At 35.8% G+C, this 25,287-nt stretch overlaps 1 protein-coding gene across 4 annotated transcripts in view; it reads left to right on the forward strand.

The window, feature by feature from the left end:
* The window catches only part of magi3b (membrane associated guanylate kinase, WW and PDZ domain containing 3b), a 133,083-nt gene that overhangs the window by 104,687 nt on the left and 3,109 nt on the right, over positions 1–25,287 (forward strand). For 2 of the 4 annotated variants that reach the window (XM_082189594.1, XM_082189596.1), the window contains exons 5-21: positions 900–1,106; positions 3,083–3,269; positions 5,156–5,235; positions 6,647–6,704; positions 6,796–6,908; positions 12,944–13,138; positions 14,402–15,016; positions 17,994–18,025; positions 19,431–19,590; positions 20,589–20,683; positions 20,812–21,004; positions 21,116–21,295; positions 22,197–22,394; positions 22,835–22,922; positions 23,096–23,201; positions 24,336–24,473; positions 24,759–24,894. In XM_082189594.1, the coding sequence (XP_082045720.1) occupies positions 900–1,106; positions 3,083–3,269; positions 5,156–5,235; positions 6,647–6,704; positions 6,796–6,908; positions 12,944–13,138; positions 14,402–15,016; positions 17,994–18,025; positions 19,431–19,590; positions 20,589–20,683; positions 20,812–21,004; positions 21,116–21,295; positions 22,197–22,394; positions 22,835–22,922; positions 23,096–23,201; positions 24,336–24,473; positions 24,759–24,894 (2,781 nt within the window). Of the gene's footprint in view, positions 1–899; positions 1,107–3,082; positions 3,270–5,155; positions 5,236–6,646; positions 6,705–6,795; positions 6,909–12,943; positions 13,139–14,401; positions 15,017–17,993; positions 18,026–19,430; positions 19,591–20,588; positions 20,684–20,811; positions 21,005–21,115; positions 21,296–22,196; positions 22,395–22,834; positions 22,923–23,095; positions 23,202–24,335; positions 24,474–24,758; positions 24,895–25,105; positions 25,193–25,287 lie in introns of all 4 variants that reach the window. The other 2 variants (XM_082189597.1, XM_082189595.1) reach the window with 2 other exon arrangements.

The following is a 25,287-nucleotide window of genomic DNA, read 5'->3' on the forward strand; positions in this document are numbered from 1 at the left end:
GCTTGTGAAAAAGCCTATTCCCACGGTTTCAGTTTCTATTTTCTAATTAAACTCTTTATAATTTACAAGCTAAAAAGAAGAGGATTAATCTTTCGACTGATTACAAGGATTATATTTTACATTGGCAAAAGATGAAAATGTGACCTTAAAAAGACGTTTTTCTTTTTCTCAAACAGACGCTAATGATTTCTAGGGGCAGCATATTTATTTTCAGGATGAAGTGAGCGAAGAAACAAAACAACAAATTTGGATAATTTAAATTAATCTGTGTATAATTGGTGAAGGTTGAATGGTTGATTTGAAAAGATGCCTTTCCATTGACTGAATCTAATCATACTGAGAGTGATTTATTTAGTCTTACATCAAGAGGGAATGATGAGCAACCCTTCAAACCCCCCCCCCCCCCCCCCCCCCCCCCCCCCCCACCACCACACACACACACACACATTAACATTTACCATCAAATTAGAAATTAATTTAAATGCATTCTGCTGCTCCACTGATTGGCTGTACCATTGTTTCTGATGCATATTAATGACCTGAATTTTGCATGAGAAGATAGTGGGAAAAGTTTCATTACTGAATCCAGTGGTGAGTGTAATTACTTTCAAGGCGCCACCGAATGGAAAGCATAACATTTCACACTGCATATTGGATAGTCGACACCTAGATCTACGTTTTTGAGAAAGCTGGAACTGAGGAAGAAAGCGGAGGTAGCGATAAAGAAGCAGATTTGCATGCAGCTCCAGTGTTACCAAATCAGCTGTTTCGTCAAACTATTTGTGGCTTTATAAATCAAAGCGTATGTAGCAGAAATGTTACACAAACCCTCACAAGTATCTATTTTTATGACTTTTTTAAAGATGTCATGAATCAAAATAAGTTCTTTACTTCTTCAGGTAACTTCTATGGCACACCCAAACCTCCTGCGGAGCCAAACTTGGTTCAGCCTGACCTGGTTGACCAGGTTTTGTTTGAGGAGGATTATGGCTCCGAAGTCCAACGAAAGCGAACCACCTCTGTCAGTAAGATGGACCGCAAGGACAGCGTAGTCCCTGAGGAGGAAGAGGATGAGGAACGGCCACAGCTCCCAAATGGCATCCCAGGTCAGTGGACGGACTGTAATGTGTGTGTGCTTGTGTTAACCACAATCTGTATGACTGCAGAGATAGATTTGGGTCTAAGAATTAGTCACCCATACTGATCCAGCATCATTTTCTTTATGTCAAAACTTGCAATATACATCTTAGGACTTCGGCCCAGTGTTATTTTAGTTATATTTATATACTATTATATTATTTATTCATATTCTGAATGAACTTTTATATTTATATTTTCAGTTTTTATTTTAAGTGTTGTTTAGGATTTTGTAATTTTCCTATTTGAATCAAATATTTTTATATATATTTCTATTTAGCTTAAATTTTATTTTATTTTTCATAATTTTAGTGCTTCAACTTAAACATTTATTTTAGATTTTCCTCTAATATTAATATTGTATTTTTCTACCAGTTCTTTATTTAAAGTAGTCATACTGCAGGATTGTGACCGAAAATATGTGAAACTGTCAGAACTTCATTGGAAATTAAGATTCATCACAAAGACGATTGGCTATCGGGGAGCATGTCAAATGAAGTGATCAAAGACTGCGGATTTTGCCCTACAAGAAAGATATCTTTAATATTCCTGAAATTTGTCTCAGACAGCAGATCTTTTCCAAACTTGATGTGTGCTTGAGGCTTTAACCTGCAGTCTGCTTTACTCATGTGCAAATGATCAGTCTGAGGCCTTACATGATCTCTCAGAGAGGATCCTTGTCCTTTACTCAAGGAGAACTCAGCACCGAGAGGCAAGCTTTGCTTAAAAAAGAGCCAAACCCTCTGCTCACATGCTCTCATTAGTTCACAGTATAACCTTATAATCCTTTTGAGATCAGCGGTTGTGCTTTCAAGGCTCGAGGCCTGAAATTGATGCTCTATTTGTATACTGCAGTACTTCAGCGTTGCATTTGGTAAGCGAGTCACTGCTCCATAATGGCTTGCTTAATGCGTGAATGATTCATGTCTATGACCCTGGTCTGGATCTGCTTTAAACATAAATGAGCTGTTTAGATGTTTACAGGGCTTTAACTTTTTAACCCTTGCTTTTGACTTTATACAGTATAAGCCACTAGTGTCCCCAGGAGGAACCCAGCTTTTTTTTTGTGCCTTAAAGTATGTTCTTATACTAATCTTTTGTTGTGTATATCTGTTTGTATATAAGATGTGTGGAATATAAAGGTGTATAACCTGATTTATAAACTTTCAGGCCTTGAGTTTCACCAACATAAAGTGCCATGGCAATTCATTTATCAAATTACTATTGTATTTCCATCTAATACCATGGAACCTCTACAGTACCCTTGTTTAATCTTTCTGTAGATATTGTTGCCTTCTCTTAGCCTCCTTGACACAGTTGTTGTTTCCTGCTATTATTTAAAAGCTGTTGTGTTTGTATAGCCATGTTTGACTGCTGGGACTGGTGAGGTGTTTCCCCCCAGCATTGGCATAAGCCAGTGAAGAGGGAATAGTTGTTGAATATTCGCTGAAGTAAGTAGTCCCTTGGCTCATGTTAAAAGAGTCATTTAAACGGGGAGTGTCCTCGCTGCAGAATAGTGTCCTATTTGCTTTAAAGGCTTTCTTCCACTTCAAGTGTGTTTAAAGAGAGGGAAAATGGCAGTGAATTAGTTCTCATGCATGCACACACATACTTACTGCTTATACATACAAACACAGAGAGCTGATGTTACCACGGGCATTTCTTCCTATGCTGTAGCCATATTTTTAAGCTCTTGTCATATTACTGCATCAAAGTATTGTGAGTACTCTGGGTTTGGGCAAAAAGTCTGAGCTCTGAGCCCTCACCCCGGACAGCACGCCAAATACGCATGATCTTTACTCTGTTTAATTGATGTGTGAAGTGTGAACTCACGAAGTACCTGAAACAGGAAAAGATCTTGCTTGCGCATCATCCTACTTTGACATGCAAAATATCACCCGCCTTAGTTTTGCATTATACTTTTTTATCTTCTTTCCTTCCGTAGAGAGGACAGAGGAGTGGAGGAAAGCCGTGCCCAGCTACACTCAGTCCAGTGGTGGAGGCAGTGCAGGAGGCAGTGGGACACTGGAGCTCCGCACCTGGAGCTCTTTACCCAGAGACGACAGCCTGGAGCCCCTGCCCTACAACTGGGAAATGGCCTACACAGAGACGGGCATGGTCTACTTCATAGAGTGAGTGTGTGGCCATAAGAGGAGAGATTTAGCCTTTATGACTTTATTAACTGCATGAGGTCTGTTGCTGTCACCTTCTGGTTTACCGCGTTCATAAATAATAAGACCTGTTCATAGCATTGAGAATATTGTATTTGAAAGGTGAATTTCAATGTTCAGTTACATGATACTATTTGAGAGTCATTTTCAGTAATTATTTTGAATTATAAAAATTATAAAAGTTATTAAACATATTCTGTAAATAATAAATAATATTAATAATATCCATTATATACTTCCTTTTGGACACTTTGAACCAAATGTCTGTTCATTAATTATAAAAAATAATATATTTTGTGTTATTAAAAAATCGATTTACATATTCTATAAATAATAAATTATATTAATAATATCCATTATAGACTTCCTTTTGGATACTTTGAACCAAATGTCTGTTCATTAATTATAAAAATAATATATTTTGTGTTATTAAAAAAATCTATTTACATATTCTATAAATAATAAATAATATTAATAATTTCCATTATAGACTTCCTTTTGGATACTTTGAACCAAATGTCTGTTCATTAATTATAAAAATTATATATTTTGTGTTATTAAAAAAAATCTATTTACATATTCTGTAAATAATAAATAATATTAATAATATCCATTATAGACTACCTTTGAACCGAATGTATACCTTGAAGTGTTGATGATTTTTTTTATTGTTGTCACATTGCTTAATGCCGTCTGATTTGACACACTGTATATTGTTTTCTGTGTTCATTATTGTTTTCATGCCACTGAATGTCATATGAGATTTGATTCACTATACACAATACCACAGGATATTATTTTGTTTGTTTTTTGTGTTTTGTTTTGCATTTATAATGCTACTGTAGTATTACTGCAGCGTGTTTTCATTTTTTTATTGCCGGAGGCTCTTAAAGTGATATTTTGATGCAGTAGTAGTATGCAAATACATTATATGTAAATTGTATATTCATACAAAGGTTTTATTTACTGTTTTTAAATTTGCTGCCCAATATTCCCTTTTTTAGGCAGCAATATTTGTTAGCAGGCGGCGCATTTTCCTCTCCATAGCACTGCTGCCAAGATTCTTTTCAGGTCGAATCACAAACTTCATCAACATAGTATTCCAATTTCTATTTTCACAAACAGCATACTTTATCACTTTCTCTCCCCGTCTTGCAGATATGTGATGTTTTCCTCACTTTTTCTCAAAGTAGTGTTGCTTTTAAAAGTCAAGAGCAGAGCTGTCAGAACAGAATAAATATAGCTCGCAGTGTGGCCTAGATGCTCTTTAAAGAACAGAGTCAAAGTTCTGTTTCTGTGTGTGCGTTTGGGGTCGCAATCATAAATATTTGAGTGGTTCCAAACATTTTCCAGTTCAGTTTATAAGACTCATAACTACAGTCCATTAAAAATCTCACACTCTTTGACCCGCCAAGGCTTTGTAATGCGGCTTTCTTTGACGCATCACATTAGCCCAAATCAGCAGTTCTCAAACTGTTAAGCTAATGCAATGGGACAAATAGACCTAAATAATACAATTATTGATAAAAAGAACTAACATTGAATTAATCGACTAATTGATCTATTCGTAACAATGAATTGGCTAATTATGGTAGCATACATTTTAAAATAAAGTATTTGTGCGGTTTCGATTTAATAACGTAACTCATTTGCATCAGTGAACATTCAATGCTAGCGATTAGTCAGTTCATGAAGGTTCATTAGCTGAAAGTAGAAGCCTAGTTTATTTGAATGAAATAAGAACAAAACAGTCTAGCAAAATTATGGGGAGTTGGGGTGTTAGGTAGTCTGCCATTTTAGTTATATATCCAGGTATTTTATCTAATACATTTTTTTTTGTTTCATAGCCACAACACAAAGTCGACTACGTGGTTGGACCCTCGGCTGGTCAAAAAAGCCAAGCCCCCTGAAAAGTGTGAGGATGGAGGTGAATCATTGCATCTACACATTTTTACATGAAGCTCCTGTATGACAGATACATGCAAATAGAAATTAAATAGCATTCTATCAGATGTGTGCAGCCTTCCACATTCACATGCCGACACACATAGCAGAGGGCATGATTGCATAACCTCATCTGAATGCATTCCCTTCCTCTAGCCTTGTCACATACACACATAAGCACACATGATGTCTAACAAAATGAAGCCGCTCTTTTAAGCGAGTTTTATAGTCCTGTGCTATATGCTCACTGGTGCACAATACTTTTCTTTGAGTGTGTGTGTGTGAAGCTCTCTGTAGCGTGAACAGCTTTTTTCCCCCCTTCTCATTAGTTCATTTGGGCATAATGTACGTACAGCAGAGGACACACACACACACACACACACACACACACACACACACACACACACACACACACACACACACACACACACACACACACACACACACACACACACACACACACACACACACACACACAGATACACACACACACCAGACACTCACAAAGCGTGGCTGTTTATTTAACTATTTCCTTTCAAAACATGCAATCTTTTGAAGTCTCATATATATATATATATATAAGCATCAGAGGTATTGTGCTTTGATTATTTGATCTGATTTTTGTTTTTATTGTTGTTTACAAAATCTTATTTATTGAAATCTTATGACACATTAAGCACTATAGGTTGTTTTGCTTGTGTAGGGTAGCATTATAAAATATGTATTTTTTATGAAAAATGTTGAATACATCTTAAATACCCTAGAGATATTCTCCATTATTAAATAAATATGTTAGGAACACAGATTATATATTTGAAACAGAATTAAGTTAGAAAAATATTCTATTTGGAAAAAGTTATGTAATAAAATAGTGATATATTGCATTAAATGTTATAGTAATATAATGCTGCAGAAATGTTGTAAACATTTAAATATATAAAATATAAAACATTAAACATTAAACATACAAAATAAATATAATTTACTAATTTAATTATAATTTCAATACTTTGCTCTCTAGATGTTGCAAACTGGTCATTTATTAAATTTTTGGGTCATTTTTATTTATTTATTATCCCCACCTCCCCCCTGTAAAGTCAATATATAATGTTTGTTAACGTGACATTTTTGCACCAAACAAAAACAGTCATAATTTAGCTTCCGACCATTTCATACCCTCTGTAATAGCCTTATACCAACCAGGCTACTTTTAGGTAAACACCAACACCGTAGCTTTGTTATGATTGGCTAACCCATGAAAGTTAAAATTTGATTCTCATGATATGACCTCTTTAAAATGTTGCATGCTGTTGTTAATGATGTAGCGGCAGCCAGAAGCGTGCGTTTGTGTGGATTTGCATATAAACACAATGCTCTCATTCCTTCATCATCAGAACTTCCGTACGGATGGGAGGAGATTGATGACCCGCAGTACGGCACATACTACGTTGAGTGAGTGTTATGATATGATTGTATTTGTTTTTGATGCTTATTAAAGTGTAGGTTAGCGATGTACTTACAAAGTTTCTCTTCTCTTCCTCAGTCACGTAAACCAGAGAACCCAGTTCGAAAATCCGGTTCTAGAGGCCAAGAGGAAACTGGGTTTGGACACTGCAGTCGCGACCCAGACCCAACAGAGGGCAGCACCTCCTCCAGGTACAAGCGCACACCTCCCCATCTGTGAATTTTAACTGAGTTTATGAGTGTAAAGGAAACAGCAAAGACACTCAGCATGTTAGAATTTCCCGACAGCAGCCCGGAGACAAACACGGGCTGCTCGCTGTGTGAATGATTGTGTGTGTGAGGGAAAGAGGACAGAAAGATAAGATTAAAGAACAGTGAGTCATCTGCCATTCTCAATATGATGAATTAAAGATTCTTCCATTACACTGGATGCATTATAGATGTGTTTGAGCATGTGCGCAAAAAAAAAAAAAAACCTGAGGAAGAGAGAGTGCTGTTTTAGGGTGAATGGATGGAGATATAAATGTTATAGAGATTGCTTTGCAGCACATCACAGGCTGCATTAACATAAAAGAGAACATTAGCATCCATCACGCATTCACATTGCCTCTCTTTGATCAGTCCCTATCTAAAACATGGCTTTACTTCTTCATATTCATTCTGAATTTCTGGAAACAGTGAATGCTGTCCATTCGGGCCAGTAAATCCATATCTACTGAAGTGAACTGTGGTTATCGAAGCAGAGATGACAGTAACAGCAGGGAAAAGGATGACACATGAGTCTGAGGGCTTTGATTGCATGGAGGCTAGTGTAAAATAGACCCTCTATTCAGTCATTATGGGTTGAGGGAAGGACAAGGGGGAAAAACACATTTTCTTTTACTTTACTGAAACGGTCAGTTACCATGGCAGTGGTGAGACAAGTTTTAGTGCATTAGATAACAAAAACGCAAATGAAGTGCCATCTACAGACACATGATGCTAGAGCTTTCTCAGAAATATGTTCACCAACATGATTTTAGTGGATGTGTAAACTCAGTATAAACTCATGTATAAACCTCACACATCCAAGTGTTGTATCAATTTTGAACAGTATATTTATTTTTTTACTGTTTAAAACCATTTGCAAACTTTGTGACGTTCCTACATTTTTACAGTTTCTAAATATTTATTAGATTACAGTACCGTTCAAAAGTTTGGGGTCAGTATGTTTATTCAAAAATGTATAGATTTATTTAGCAAGGATACATTAAATTGATAAAAAAAATGACAGTGCAGACATTTATGATTTTAGAAAATATTTCCATTTCAAATAAACGCTGTTTCTATTCATCAAAGAATCCTTAGAAAATACGGTTTCCACAAAAAATATTAAGCAGCGCAACTGTTTTTAACATTGATAATAATCAAAAAAAAATTCTTGAGCATCAAATCAGCATATTAGAATGATTTCTGAAGGATCACGTGACACTGAAGACTGGAGTAATGATGCTGAAAATTAAATAAATTACATTTAAAAATATATTAAATTAGAAAACAGTTATTTTAAATTGTAATAATATTTCACAATATGAATGTTTTACTGTATTTTAAAAAAAAGGAATGCAGCGTTGGTGAGCAGAAGAGACTTCTTTCATAAACAATAGAACAACTTACTGACCCCAAACTTTGAGTGGTAGTATGAATAAAATAAATATTTATTTTATATAACCTATTTAATTATTATACTTATGTTTAGAATGTTAAAAACAAAAATATTAATATAATAACATTGATTGTTTTATTTTTTATATATATATATATAATAAACATATTTATTTATTACATATTAACACATAATAATACATATGAATATATTTTCATATTCTATTAATATAATGATAAAGTTAAGCGAACTAACAATTGGTTGCAGTTACAATAGGTGGCACTAACCGACAACTAAAGTTACTTTTGATTAAGGGATGTGGCCCTGTCGTAAGCCGTTTCGGACACACAAAAGTTTCCCATGTTTTTAAATCTTGCTGGCACAGTTTTCAAAACCCATTCACCATCATCATTTCCTCTCTTTTCTCAAATCTGTCCTGTCAAAATGACAAAATCAATGTTTTGACAGGCCTTCCTTCCTGTAATAGAGATTCTCAGCTGTCATTACAGCAATCAAAGCACACGTGCACATTCTCTCTCATGGCACACACACACACACACACACACACACACACACAACCCAAGCTTCTTTTTGCTCAGTTGAATTCTTCTTTTATTGTTCAGCGATATAATAGCTCAACAAAACAGTGTGATGCTCACTGTCTTCTAAACTTCACTGGTGACTTCTGTTTCCATCTTTCCTGAAAGGAAGTACAAAAAAAGTGCACTGAAAAATTTTTTATGTTGACTTTACTTAATTTTATTATGTCAAGGGGTTGCACGAAATAAATGTATCTAAATCCAGATAGATTTTTTAAGTTGAGTGTACTTATATTTTGTAAATTGGTTGTACTTATATTTTATAAGTAATTTCAGATTAATTATATTCATAATTTTAGCTAAACTATTTTGAGTTGAATTTACTAAATTTTTTCAAGAATCAGCCTGTGAATCTCAACAATGGTGACAATTATAAAGCATGTTGCAGTGCATTCTGGGTGCCACCAATCAAAACTCATTCATGGCTCCCATCATGCATTGCTGCATGAATAAATAGTGAGCTTATGATCAGAGGTGATCTGTCTGTCACCATTGCTGAGATTCATACGCTAATTCTTGATGTCTGTGTGTGCCTACATAAAAAGAAAATGTTGAAGTTTTTATTATTGATTTGATCATTTGGATTTCATTGAAAAGGCTAAAAATATTATGCCGTACAAGGCCAGTGCTGCTATGATTAATAAAGTAAACCTAATTGGGCTCTATATGAATTCAATGATTCAGGTCAAATGATTGTGAAATAATGATTATGTTAAATCACGCTTTTTTTTTTTTTTTATTGTCACCATTGTTGTGAATCATATGCAAAATCTTGATGTCTGTGTGTTTACATGATACACTTGTTCAAAACATCATGTGCACATACTTTTTATACACCTTCAAATAAGTGATCATTTTAATGCTTTTGGAACCAATATTGCAGTTCCACAAGGTTGGTGGTTATGAATGCCAAAGCATCTGACAACATTAGATGCTTTTTTTGTGATGATTTCATTATCATCATCAATAAGCTGAAAACAGCTGATCTTACTTATCATTGGCTTTCTCTGCCAAGACAATTGTGTTTTACAAAGACACAGTTAAAGCAGTCAAATAAAAGTTGAAGTAAAAGTAACGGGGACCAAGAGCCCAACTAAAGCAAACACTAATCACCACAATGGTGACACTTCAAATTAAACAAATATCAACATCTAAACCTCTGTTAATTCTCACTAAGATCATCTGACAGCAATAGTCAAAGTAATTATGTCTAAATGAGACCATAAATGATGTTGAAATATGTCCACAATGGCCACATCTGAACTAGTTATAACCTTGTACGAAGGTTTGATGAACGTCTATATCGGACGTGCAGAACACGTCAAAAAAAGACATCATAAAAACGTTCATTCTGGCTCCTCGTGGACGTCTTTTCAACGTCCGACTTTTGTGACAAAGACGTTGAAAAGACGTATTTTGGACATCATTTTGCTTAGTGGGTCAGGTGTCTTCAGTGTTGGCAATACAAAATAAAGAGTTCTTAATTCATCTTTGATGTCTGTTTGTTATTCAGATATTTTTGTTTAAACATTTTTAATGGTTAACTTTTAAGGAATTAATTTGATTAATTATTATTCAATTCTAATGTGTTAAATTTAATTAATAATATTGCTTGTAATCTGCACAATTTTATTGAGTAGATATAGCGTATTCATTTTACAGTGTATATGGAAATTAAATTAAACTTATTTTTTTTGTGAAATTTTAATGAAATTAACTTGTTTTAAACAAGGGCAGTGAATTTGAAAACTAATAATAAAAAATAAGTAGGATTAAATAACACATTAAAATCAGTGAAATTAACCAGATAAAAACATGTAACATTTACAAGGGGTCAGAATCATTTTTTTCAGTGTGTGAGTCAGAGCAGTCATGGGAGTAAAACACCAACAGTTACCCCTATAACTTTCGCTTACTGCAGTGGAACATTAGCTGGAAAACTCCACACCCTAGTGATGAAAGTTTATGAAGGTCATCCAATACTGAGGATGGAAGTGTTGTGACTCCCTCAGTCCTTCTGGGAACCCAAAGGATGGCAGTATATTAGAAGAGTGTGTGAGGTCGAGTTGCTAATAATAAATGTTCCTGTCTACGCTGTCAAAGAGAGAGTTGTTAATGGTTATGTTTACTACGCCAGATGTTTGGAATGATTTTCTGTTTTAATTACATGACAGTCATACATAGGACAATCCTGCTCAAATAAACCATGGTTTCATGGAATCTATCTATCTATCTATCTATCTATCTATCTATCTATCTATCTATCTATCTATCTATCTATCTATCTATCTATCTATCTATCTATCTATCTATCTATCTATCTATCTATCTGACTGTTTCTGTCTAGAAATTTCACTTTTTTGTGGTTTCATGGAATCTATCTATCTATCTATCTATCTATCTATCTATCTATCTATCTATCTATCTATCTATCTATCTATCTATCTATCTATCTATCTATCTATCTATCTATCTATCTATCTATCTGACTGTTTCTGTCTAGAAATTTCACTTTTTTTGTGGTTTCATGGAATCTATCTATCTATCTATCTATCTATCTATCTATCTATCTATCTGTCTATCTGTCTATCTATCTATCTATCTATCTATCTATCTATCTATCTATCTATCTATCTATCTATCTATCTATCTATCTATCTATCTATCTATCTATCTATCTATCTATCTGTCTATCTGTCTGTCTGTCTGTCTGTCTGTCTGTCTGTCCTATCCTTTCTGTCTAGAAATTTCACTTTTTTTGTGTGCAAATTATCTAGTTGCACTTAAATTTTGATGCACATGTAGCAGCACCATGGAAAGACAAATGAATCATCTCAACCATTTCCTCAATTTTTTGAGGAATCCATCTATTTTTATGCACATTTTGGGATATTGCATAAGAAACCACTAGATAGAAACACCAAGATGCACATAAAATGTAAAAATGCGCATAAAAGCGTATGCGTTTAATTGAGGCAGATAAGCTATATAAGGCAGATGAGTGATATTTATATCTGATAAGAATAAGACATGAGCAAAACCTACGATGAAAACACATTTACCAAACAAATTCCTCTATACACAACAGAAAACCCACATGACTTTGCCTCAACTGTGAATGTGATTGGATAACTGGACTAACCAGTAGGCATATTTCATTGCACAGCATCTCAAATGTTGGTTTGATCATTTTGAAATGTCCAAGCCAAAGTCTGTCATCAAAATGATTTGGTTTAACTTCCTCCCAGAAGCGTCTCACATGATTGCATTCCTCAAACACCATAGAACCATTTTCCCAGGAAGTAATGATTTTGTATTCTTGAAGACATGGATGATTTTTTGAGTGAGGATTTTTGTTCTTGAACTTTGAATGGAAACATTGCTAGAGACTGCATTCATAAATCTCAATTTGAAGTTTATCAAACAGGCTATATTGTACCTAATTACATTTTAATTAAGCCATTTACATTTTAATTAATGGCCTGTTAGCCATTTTTATATATAGTATCTTTAATTTTCTAAAACAAAATCTACAATTTATTTACAGCAAAAGTGCAAACCTCATATAAAATGTATTGAAAATAAAACCATTTAATTTGACCTCTTGAGGTTAATGGTAAAATAAACACCTCTTTTCTATTTGTTCAAAAAGATAAATAAAAGTCTCATTTATGTTTCAGGTCTATTTATTTTTTTACCATATTAGTGAAAGTATCCCATAATGGGCTTTGGTTACTGATATTAGGAAAATTATAGAAAAAAGTAAATGCGTGCATTTGTTTGTGGACTTCACACATTATTTATGGATCTGTCATACATTTTGAAAACATGTTTAACAGCATTTCATGTGGTGTATTTGTTGCTTGTATATTTCAAACACATCTACTATATCAATGTCTAGTTGTTTACAGTTTCGTCTTTGTGCATATTTTATGTGAAGTCATCACAGATGTTCTGTCTCGTCTTCTCTTCTGTCTCTGTAGGTGGAGCGGCTGGTACGCCCGGATTCACTCGGGACCCCACTCAGCTGAAGGGGGAGCTGTATCACACGGCTCTCAGGAAGAGCCAGCAGGGGTTTGGCTTCACCATCATTGGTGGAGACCGACCTGATGAGTTCCTGCAGGTGAAGAACGTTCTCTCTGATGGCCCCGCCGCACAGGACAACAAGATGGCCTCTGGTGAGTGATGCCTAGTTTGGTAAAAGGTGTTTAGGGAAACATCCACAATTCACATTATGGATTATTAGAAAGTTGACCTATTAATTTTAATTGTTAAACTGGGATAGGAGAAGTATGTTAACAATAAAGAGCTACACCATTTACCTTCAATGATGGCTTTGTTTACTCACCTTCATATTGCTCCAAACCCATATGATGTTTTTTTTTTCAGTGAGACAAAAAGTTTGATATTTTGATATTTTCGTGTTTTACATTATTTATGTTATCATATTTTTCTGAATATTTTGAATTAGCTTTTAGCTTTATATTTTCAGTTTTATTTTATTTTTTTGTAACTTTTGATAATTTTGTCATGTGCTTTTGTCAGTTTAATAGTTTAATTTTTTCCATATTAGTTGGCTATAGTTTATTTATTTCTAATTAGCAATTTTAGTGCTCAGCTTAAACTTATTTCAGTTAGTTGCCAATGCAACTTTTCTAACTTTTGTTTAGTAAAAACATTTTTTTTAATTTAATATTTATATATTTCAATTAAAAATATATACCGCTCAAAAATATATATTCACTCAAAAAATGTATTTCTAATTTGCAATTTTAGTGCTCAGCTTAAACTTATTTTAGTTAGTTGCCAATGCAACTTTTCTAACTTTTGTTTAGTAAAACATTTTTTTTTTCATTTAATATTTATAAATTTCAATGAAAAATATGTAAATTTTTTAATTTAGTTTTAGTTAAAGATAAACACCCGGTTACATATAGCAACAGTTCATTGTGACTACAGTGGAAGGTCCCAAAAACCTTTACAAAAGTATTCTGACTCCACATGATAACCAAAAAAGTCTGAAATTAACGTCCTTATTCACTGATAATAATTCCATTCCAGTGAGCTGTTATCTAGAGAACTGCTGTGGATCAATGATTCTGTGAGTGAACAAAAGGAAAAAGTCTGATTAATGAACTGGATCCGCCGATTCATTGAAAATAAACCAATTTTTAAAAGAATAATTAATTCACTGATCCCATTCCAAAAAACTTGGAAAATGCCACATACAAGTCACAAGAAATATACAAGTTTGGAACAACATAAGGCTGAATAAATAATGAAAGAATTTTCAATTTTGTGTGAACTTTTTATTTTATCTATTATCTTTCAAAAGCACAAATGTATTAAAAAAGGTGTTCATCCACTTTGTAATGATTCTTTTCTTCAGTTCTTTCTTTACTCATTCCCATTCTGTCAAATTTCCTCTCTTCTAATCCAAGGTGATGTTATTGTGGAAATCAACGGCACGCTTGTCTTGGGCAAGACGCATGCTGACGTGGTCCACATGTTCCAGTGCATCCCAATTAACCAGTACGTGGACATGGTCCTCTGTCACGGATACTTGCTCCCCCCTGACGTGAACACGGACAGCGAGGACCTTCCTCCTCCTCCTCCCCCTCCGACAGGAGAGATCGTAACCGCCGTACCCCTCATCAATGGCCAGCCGCTGCTGGTCAAAGGTGACGCCCTCCACGGTTCCTCCCAAGAGCTTCACTATGTAACCACAGATGCCAACGGGCGGCCGGTGGTCGCTGCGCTTCCAGGAGGCATCAGTGCCAACGATAGGCCAGAGACGGGGATGCTGCAACCGGAGCTGGTGAGCGTTCCAATCGTGAAGGGGCCTGGAGGATTTGGCTTTGCCATTGCAGACTGTCCGTTGGGGCAGAAGGTGAAAATGATCCTGGATGAGCAGTGGTGCCGAGGACTGCTGAAAGGAGACGTGATAAAGGAGATTAACAGGCAAAATGTGCAAACGCTGAGCCATGCGCAGGTGGTGGATATACTGAAGGACCTCCCTGTGGGGAGCGAGGTGAATCTGTTGGTGTTGAGAGGAGGTAAGAGAGCAGGAGGGTGTATGGAACATCCCACCGATCTGTTTAGGCCATAAACATGGACTACACAAACAGAAGAAGCCGAAAGTTTACACTGATGGTGGCTCTTGCGGCGATACTGAGAATGCAATGCACATTTATTTTGCAATATGACTTGCATTCTAACACAAAACACAGCATAATGTAAAATACAGCTAGAATCCTTTGCATAATGTTCCTGTAGCTTAAACAGCAAAGCATGGCACTAGCAACACTAGGTTTGATGCCCAGGGAACTCATGTTTATTTGTGTAGCACTTTTCACAGTACAGATCGTTTCAAACAGCTTTACAGAAAATTCAATTCACATTTATTTGTATAGCGCTTTTCACAATACATATCGTTTCAAAGCAGCTTTACAGAAAATGCATGAGTCCACATTACAATGTAGAGTGATCTGTTATCAGAGCTAACTGTCTAAGTTATGTATTTCAGAAATGTACATATACAAAATCACAGTTAGCTAAAAATGTATTAATTTAAACAATGTAATAATTTAATGCAGAAACAATGAGCTCATTGAAGTAATGAATACTGAATATACATGTTTCAATTATCCTTTGTCCTTAATGACCAGGGAATCTTGCATTAAATCATACCTGTTCATACCTGAACTGAAACAAATGTATAGCTTGATTGCAATGTAAGTAACTCTGGATAAACGTGTCAGCCAAATGCATCAATGTAAATGTTTTTGCGTAGAGTATGTTTGGGGCCTTTGGGCAGTTATAGAGTTTAGGTGGTGTAACTATAGTAGGTAGGCATATGGTGACAATGACAATTTCAAGGGGTCTTGTTTTCTTTTAAGAAATCACACCACACACACACACACACACACACACACACACACACACACACACACACACACACACACACACACACACACACACACACACACACACACACACACACACACACACACACACACACACACACACACACACACACACACACACACACACATACACACACACACACACACTCAAAACGGATCTTAAGCATGCCTAGTAAGAACCCTGCTGAAAATACTTTAAAGACTTTAACTTTGACAAGCATGAAGTGAATATAAATGCGAAAATGAATAAGACAGTCAAACTATTTATTCTTTGAACTTTCAGACAAGCCTTTGTCAAGCCATCATTCAATACGTCTTCTTTTTCTAGTAAAATTACACGTATTGCAGTTACATACATTTCTGTTAATTTTATTGTTACTTCTTTAAATTCAAATTCTGTATCATGTTTACTAATTTAAATTCAGCCAAAATTCAGAAATTGAAAAATGTACTTAATTCCCAATTCTTAGAAAAGAGTACACTGCAAAAAGTCACTTTCTTAAGCCTTATTCGCATAGGACTAGTTTTTTAAATGACGTTGAGTAAAAATTCTAATCACTTGAGTCAACGTCTGTGATTTTATGTACTGATTCGGACAGGACTACATCTCCGTGACGTGTTTATTACAGAGGTGGCAGTGTCTGCTTTCTATATGGGCGTTACAGAAGGTCATATGCTGTGTGCTTATAAGTATATGTCTTTTAATTTATTATTTGTTGATATAATTTAGTCAACTTCATGAGTTTATAGTGGATGTATATAACAAACTAGCATAAATGAGCAGAGACATCTAGACAAATATCTTACTCTTACCTGACACTGATATTAAAATGGGCAGAGTTCGCAGTTTTGTTTTCTGAGAAATACATCAACATTATTATGTTTTTTAACAAATAAATATAAAAAAATCTGCCAAAGGGGTAAGAAAAATCAACTTGTTTTCTCTTTAAATTAAGTTGAATTGAATTCTAACCTCATTGTCAGATTTGTACCCCTTTTTTTAAACATGCACTTCACTTAATATTTATACATTTCTCAGAAAACAACTTGCATTCATAACATACTGTATACTGGTGAGCAGCTCCAGTATACTGGTCTTTTCAGCAGGGAATTGCATAAAGGCTCTTTCCCCTTTTGTCTCTTTTTTTATCTCTCCATTTTTCAGCAGATGAGAAATCATTTACATTCTTTTCCCTCTTCATAATTTTACATTTTAGACACACTTGTTCTCCTCTCCTCCTCGCTCACCGATCATACTCAGGCTTTGTTTCTGTCTCTCAGGAATACATTATGTAAGAATGATGGACCGTTGCTTCTGACACAGTTGGCAGGAGAGGTCCCTTTGCATTTTGCACCCACTCTGTGGGGTTGGCTGGGAATTTGGGAAATGAGTCTAGATTACAGGGAAGGGAATTTCAGGATGCGTCTGCAAAGAGTTCTGTGAGAATGTATTGTCTGCTGAACGAAACAGGGAGGGGGAAAATGAGACCATGCTTTAATCAGTTCCATTAACCCTCAAAGGCTGAGTGAGTTGCGTCATTCATGGTTTAGTCATTAAATTCAATGGAAATCACACCAATCAAGAGAAAGACAGAGAAAACAAAGGGAATGAATAAACGGCGTGGGTTCAGAATTGACAGATGGAAGTGTAGCTGCGTCATTATTTTATGCATGACTTCTGTCATTCGCAATGTCTCTCTCCCTGGAGAATTCATGTGTAGTATCCATCATCATTTTCTCTATGTATTTTCTCATTTATTTTATCCATCTTTAATGGCTCCTAGATGACGCATGTGTCATGATTAACTCAGCTCGGAATTGGCTCAGGAAACGCCCCACTTTAAAGCACTTGAATGACGTTTCCTCTTTGAGTAGCTTTTTAGTTAGATGGATGGGAATTAATAATGTAGCACTGAAACAATGTATTCTCATGCCTTTTTCATGTTTGATAGGCAACAACCATGAAGTGCTGTCATTATAATAAGGCTAGAAACTTTCTCAGTAATGAGTTCCTGTTTTTTTTTTCCATCTGTATGTTGAGTGCCTGTTCCCCCATTTTTTTCTCTTTCAGTGCTACGTCTCTCATTTGCCTTTTTTCTGTTTCTAGGTCATACATCACCAGTGAAGAGTTTACGACCTGTGAGTATGATAATGGATTTTCAGAGGTGATAATGACCTTGTAGAACTGAGAAAATGGGAGAATATTATGTTTTTTTGTTTTTTTTGCTTATGAAATTGCTGGTACTTTGGGTGTGGGATTTGAACAAACTCCTTCCTGTAAAATACTAAAGTGTGATAGCTAACACGTTCCGCACCATTTGTACTGGCGACATAAATAAATCCTGTGGCTTGTACTTTTTTTTAAAGTGATCGGATTTACAATTTTCAATTGAGTATGATAAAACAGGCAAAACTGTCCCATAGACTTACATTGAAGAAGGATTTTGAGGGATCAGAATATCATAGAGACTTGTGGGTGGGCACTTTTGATTCTGGCCTGTAAACAACAACCTAGCAATCACCCAGAACAGCCCAGAAATTCCTGGTAACCACCCAGAAAACCCTAGAAACCACATAGAACACCAAAAAAAAAACCACACAAAAAAAAAAAAACACTTGGAAACCTTTGACAACCACCCACTACAACATAGAAACCACGTAGAACAACTTAGAAACGCCTTAGCAACCACCTACAACACATAAGAAGCAGTTATCAAACACCCAGGGCACTATAGAAACCACCTTGTATTAAACATACAAATAAACAAGAAAACACCTAACAACCACCAAGAACACAATAGAAACGACCTAGCAGCCACCCAGAACACCTTAGAAACACCCTAGCAACCACCTAAAATACCTTAGAAACCATAAAAAGCAGTTATCAAACACTCAAGACACTATAGAAACCACCTTGTAGTAACCACAAAAAAAAAAAAAAACACTAATAACAAAACACCTAACAACCACCGAACCACCATAGAAATACCCTAGCAACCACGCAGAACACCCTAGTGCGTTCACCTACAAACATCTAGCGACCACTAGGAAAATCTTAGAAATCATTTACCAAACACTCAGGACACTCTTGAAACCACCTGGTAACCACCCAGAAAACCCTTAAATCCACCTAGAAACACCTTAACAACCCCACAAAACCACCTAGTAATGCCCCAGCAACCATGACATCTTAGTAACCACATTGCAACTTAATATCATGGTGATGAGTTTTGTATGTGGACAACATCACTTACATTTTCTACAGTAAATGTAAAAATGAAGTTGCTAAAAATGTAATGCTTTAAAAATCCTGTAACTTGACCAAAAACCTTAATTCTGCTAACCAGACCATGAAGGCAATATCCAACGATAACAATGTTTCTGTAGTCTGTCTATCTGTATACACATGCTTGCATTCTCTCAAAAGACACACCCAGCAATCCGTCTTAAATGTTGCTTGTTCAGGTCCAGATCTATGTTCACTCGACGAGTCACTGTGTGAAGTGGTATTAAAACACGTTTTATTCCCCTTGTATTCCAACAGAGACCGGGGATGAGTGCCAGTACTGAGACTCTGGACCGTTGCCATGACATCATGGTTCCCCAGGCTTTGACCTATCACTCAAACACACTACCATGTAGCTCTCCAAAACAAGACGCTTCCCTCCACTACAGCAAGCCCAAAGCTTTGCCGGAGAGCATAGGTGAGTCTCTGCTGAGCTGAGACAACAAGGAGGAAACTCTTTTATGTTACAGCATCATGATGTTGAAAACATTCTAGTAGGTGGGTCCCCAGCCAGGATTGAAGTTGAGAAATATACTTCAATCAGTATATATATATATATATATATATTACACTTCGTTTTTAAAGTTATTGTTCATCCAAAAATAAATTCCATCTTCATATAAAATTTTTCACTTTGTATCAGCACTTCACAACAAATTCTAATTTTGCAATGCAATTTGCAACCCTGGTCTTAAAACGAAAGTGGTGACAAAAAGAACAAAACACTGAGGAACACTGTTCAAATCATAATACAAACAAGAACTGTGGGCAAATGTATTGTTCTTGCATATATTACACTAGGATTAACAGGAATAAATTCAGATTTATGAGCAGAAGTTTGAACTTTAGAGTGAGGTGAACTTTACAATCACCAACCACTATGGCATGGAAAAGAGCAACTACTTATCTCTTTCCCCGCCAGCGTTTTTTAGCGGGGAAAGAGATGCTAGACACAGTGCTAGACCTCACCCTGGGTCGACATTTCATTTGGCAACGTTAGGCAGTTTTGATTTATAATGCTGTTTTTTGTAGATGATTGTGTAATTTTACACATGCATCTCCTTAAATGCTATCGCTTGTTTCTGCTTCTTCTTCGCCTGTGTTTTGATCCGGAGATTCAGTACTCTTTCAAAGGGTGTAATAGCGCCCTCTACCATATAACAGTGAAAACACAGACAGCCGGAGTCTTTTGTCAATGGCAGGGAAAAAATGTATATCAGCATTTGAGCTTCAAAGAGAAAAAAATTAAGATTTTACAATGACATATTTGGGAGAACTATCCTTTTATTTTATTTTATCTGAATGCAGAGACACAGAAAAAGCCCTATGCATGAATTTAATTGGTTTTATTGATGAATGTGGTTTATTCCAATTTATTTATCATACCACCGTGTAAATCTGTCTATTGTTATGCAGCACCTCACTCTAAGGAGTTGGACGTGTTCATTAAGCGAGATCAGGACACAGGCTTTGGCTTCCGTGTGCTTGGGGGAGAGGGCTCAGAACAACCAGTAAGTCCTTCATACTTCTGTAACCACATTACTCAATATTTGTATACATGGACTGTATTTATGTGATTTATTAGCAGATCGACTTTGTGTCTTAGCTCTAAAATGAGCTATCCATTTAATTTCATTAGGTCTACATCGGTGCCATCATTCCCCAGGGGGCGGCGGAGAAGGAAGGCCGTCTGAGGGCCGGAGATGAGCTCGTTGGCATCGATGGCATCATTGTAAAGGGGAAATCTCACAAACAAGTTCTGGATCTGATGACCAACGCAGCACGTAATGGACAAGTGCTTCTTTCAGTGCGCAGGAAGGTCATTTACAGGGGTGAGCACTGCTGACTGACAGGCCATAGACATAAAAACCAGTGCTGGAGTGTAATTAACTGCCTGAATAGCTTTCATTAAAGGTCAGTCTGTGTAATCTTCTGCTCTATAGATGCCCCAGTGGATGTTGGGAGCGGGGCAATGACACTTGTGAATGGCTCACCTCGGCTTCCCCGCATCCAGGTGCCAAGTGTCAAGGACCAGGAGTCATTTGATATTACACTCCATCGTAAAGATAATGAGGGCTTTGGATTTGTCATTCTCACCTCAAAGAGCAAACCGCCACCTGGAGGTAACAGCAGATTCATTGACATTATTTACACAATTTTTTTTTATTTGGAATCAAGAACCGTTTCTCATTCAGAATGGTTATATACTAATATTTTATGTAATCTTCAGTTTTTTACTACATAATACTATGACACTGTTTCCTGGACTAGAATTTTACTGCTAATGAATGTTATGGTTGTTTTTAATTAATTGTTTAAAAAAACAAATTTTGAAAAACTATTGTTAGAATACACATTCAGAACAGTTTTTTTGGCAATTAAAAATAAATAAATGGCAACTAAAAAATGATATATACATATACATATAAATATACATATATACATATATATATATACACACACACACACACACACACACACACACACACACACACACACACACACATATGGATATTTATTATTTGATTTAGTTACATTTTATTTTATATATAATCAACTACTAGTAAAGTCAACTATTTTTAGATGTTGTATTATTTATAGATGTTGTATTATTTATTTTTAATTTAATAATTTAATTTGACCTTAATAGTGGTGGTTTAATGTCATATTGACCGTGTGCTTTATCGTTTTGCATCTCAAAAGTTGTTTCTTTAATTTCTACCTTTTTATCACCGCTAAAGCCATACACATGTAAATGGAAGTCAGTGGCAGTTGTATCAAAACTTGTTGCTGTTTTTTGAGCATCTTGTGTCATGAGCATTGCATTTGGCATGTTAGGTTAAAAATACAGTAGTTTAACTTTTAAAGAGTGTCTTTGGACCCATGCGCTCTGATCCATTCTGCTCCATCCAGCAGTTTTTTAGTTTTGCACAAACTCAGAATTGTTGCATTTCCTACTATTAATTCATTATTACTATAAATAAAACACAAGCCTTTCTAATTCTGCTAAGTGATTTGCCTAAGTGTGTGTTGCAGTGATTCCTCATAAGATCGGTCGGATAATCGAGGGCAGTCCAACTGACCGCTGCGGGTTGTTGAATGTGGGTGACCGCATATCAGCTGTGAACAGTCAGTCCATTGTGGAGCTCTCCCACAACGACATTGTTCAGCTTATCAAAGACGCAGGAAACTCAGTCACACTCACCGTGGTTCCTGAGGACGGTGAGTGAGATGATGAAATGTCACATAAACACTGCCGCAGTACATATTCCTGCATTCTCAACCTGTGCCTCACGCTTTGATTTGTCACACTAGCTTCAATTAAAATGCTAATATCCACAGCAGAATTTGATATTAATTATGCATGCATATCTAAATTGAACATTTTAAAAAGGGCACTTAGACCAATTACTAGCTTATTTCAAATACAAAGCATGAAAATACACAGTTCATTTTTCTCTGTCATGTTTAATTGGTGTTGGCTCATAGGTATGAATATCGTACAACAAAAAAAGCATTAATTGGCAGAGGCTTTTGGAGTTAAAACGTTCTTGATCTTATTTATTTATCATTAGTATGTCATAATACAGAGGTAAAAAGGACTTTAACACTTGAAGTGATCATTTCATATGACAATCAATCTGTTTTGATTGGCTGTTTAGAGTACAAAGGTCCGCCCTCAGGAGCAAGCTCGGCCAAACAGAGTCCAGCACCGCAGCACAAGATTTTCAAATCCACTCAGGATGAGAGGTGCAGTCCACTATTACATATTTACACCACTATAAATGTGCTTATGTCCTATATTTGTTGTAAATTCATGTAAATTCTACAACCATATAGCCAATATAATTAACCTCCAATCACATATGGAGGATTTAAGCCACCCTGCCTTCTGATCTATAATACATGTTACTTATGTGCAGATATAATTTGGACATGGATGAGATAAGGGATGAGCTCATCTGGACGGAGTATAAAGCTCTTCCCATGAGTGAACAGGGAACGCTGTGTGTCGCCAACTCAAAACAGGTAAGAGTCACACTTATATCATAAACTGTACCTAAACTTTATCTAAAGTCATCACATCTAGTGTAATATATGATGCAAAATAAAAAATATTATGAAAAATAATTATATACTATTATATTATATATAGTAGGACTGCATGATATATCGTTTTAGCATTGATATCGAGATGTGCGCACATCACAGGATGTGCGATGTCAATATAGGGATCGTAGTCCAGCAGCCCACTAGTTCGGAACGCAGATTCACTGCAAAGTTTAAACATCATAGAGTGAAAGTTTATCATTTGCATGTGTTTTTAAAGTCCTATCAGTTTAAACATCAAGCGCAAGAAGACTGGAACACACACAGAGAGCACGTGAACACCGAATTCAGTTCTCTTTCGCTTCTTTTTTAGCTTGAACGGACACGTGCACGCAAAATTAAGTTAAAATGCTGAGTATCCTCAGTCGATTATGTGTTGTAAACAATGGAGAAAGAAAACGTATGCGTATCATTATATTGGATCCGTGCATTCATCTTAAAGTATACCAGCAGCTGTTTGTGTCACCAATGTTAATCAGACAACAAAACAGAAAGAGAACAAAGGTAAATTATATTAATTAATTAATTAATTAATTATATTAACTATATTTAACTTGTACAGTGAAGACTGCAATGTTATTTTACATTTGATAATTCAATTTCTGTACCTGAATACTGTTAGATTTACTTGAACAACATAAAGCACTGCTTATTTCTTTTGTATCTTTGTTCTATTGTATTTATTAGGGCCCGAGCACTGATGGTGCGTGCGAGGACGCTCTTGGAATTGCTCCCTTTATTTTTATTATCTATGCTTGTTATGTGATTATTATTTTCTATGCAGATGTGCTCTGCTACAAAATCACCCCAATCATCCTAGAACGATTTATTCTTAACAAAAAAAGCAATTCAAATCATCTGGTGAAATTGTTGTCATATCGCAATATATATTGCGAAAAAGCAAAATATTGCAATGTAATTTTTTTCTAATATCATGCAGCCCTAATATATGTCATACTTTATACATATACTAGTAATTTAATCCAGGGTTATACTTCATATATTCATGCCACCATTGGAATAAATTGCATTTTGTATGTATTTTCTACCTAGGGCTGTATTGCGGTTGAGTTGGAGCGCGGCCCTCGTGGTTTTGGCTTTAGTCTGAGAGGGGGAACAGAGTATAACATGGGCCTCTACATCCTGCGGCTGGCTGAGGACGGCCCCGCTCTACAAGATGGCAGGATACACGTCAGTACAGAACACCACTCTTTAATAACTCACATATTGTGGATGGAATCGGCAGACTTTTTGCATCTTCTGCTGCAATTTTAGTGAAGCATCTGCAGAGTGCTTTTAAATGTAGTAAAAAAGTTAAGGAAAGTTTTAAGAAAGCTGAATACTTTTTTTTTAATCAAAATCAAAATGTCAAACCGTTGTTTACAGATGTCTTGAGAAATGTTGTGAAAGTGCTGTGAAGTACAACCTTATAAGAAGGTGTGTTTGATGATCTTACGCCTGAACGTGTCTCTGCAGGTAGGAGATCAGGTTGTGGAAATCAATGGAGAACAGACACAAGGCATCAGTCACACTAGAGCCATTGAGCTGATCCAAGCTGGAGGAAACAAAGTGCTACTGTTACTGCGACCACAGGCCCTCTTATCAGAGAACAGTGAGTAATGACACACAAACACAGGATACAGCTGCGGCTGATATACAAGCATACTGTAAGAACATCAAGACCACACAAGTTACTTGCTAACTTCTTTCTTTCTTTCTTTCTTTCTTTCTTTCTTTCTTTCTTTCTTTCTTTCTTTCTTTCTTTCTTTCTTTCTTTCTTTCTTTCTTTCTTTCTTTCTTTCTTTCTTTTCTCTTCTGTGCAGGTTGTGTAAGCTCATCAGCGATGTGTTACTGCCCCCAGGAACATCATCACTAAAAGTCTCTTTTCCTCTAGGTCTTTTTTTTCTTTGGTAATGGGACTTTCACTACACTTTCTATGCTTCTTAATTGCTAAACTTTTTATTTAAGCTTTATTGTCCAAGTTTATATTAACAGGACATTATAT

The sequence above is a fragment of the Leuciscus leuciscus genome, assembly GCF_965113295.1.
Source record: "Leuciscus leuciscus genome assembly, chromosome: 14".
Taxonomy (NCBI): domain Eukaryota; kingdom Metazoa; phylum Chordata; class Actinopteri; order Cypriniformes; family Leuciscidae; genus Leuciscus; species Leuciscus leuciscus.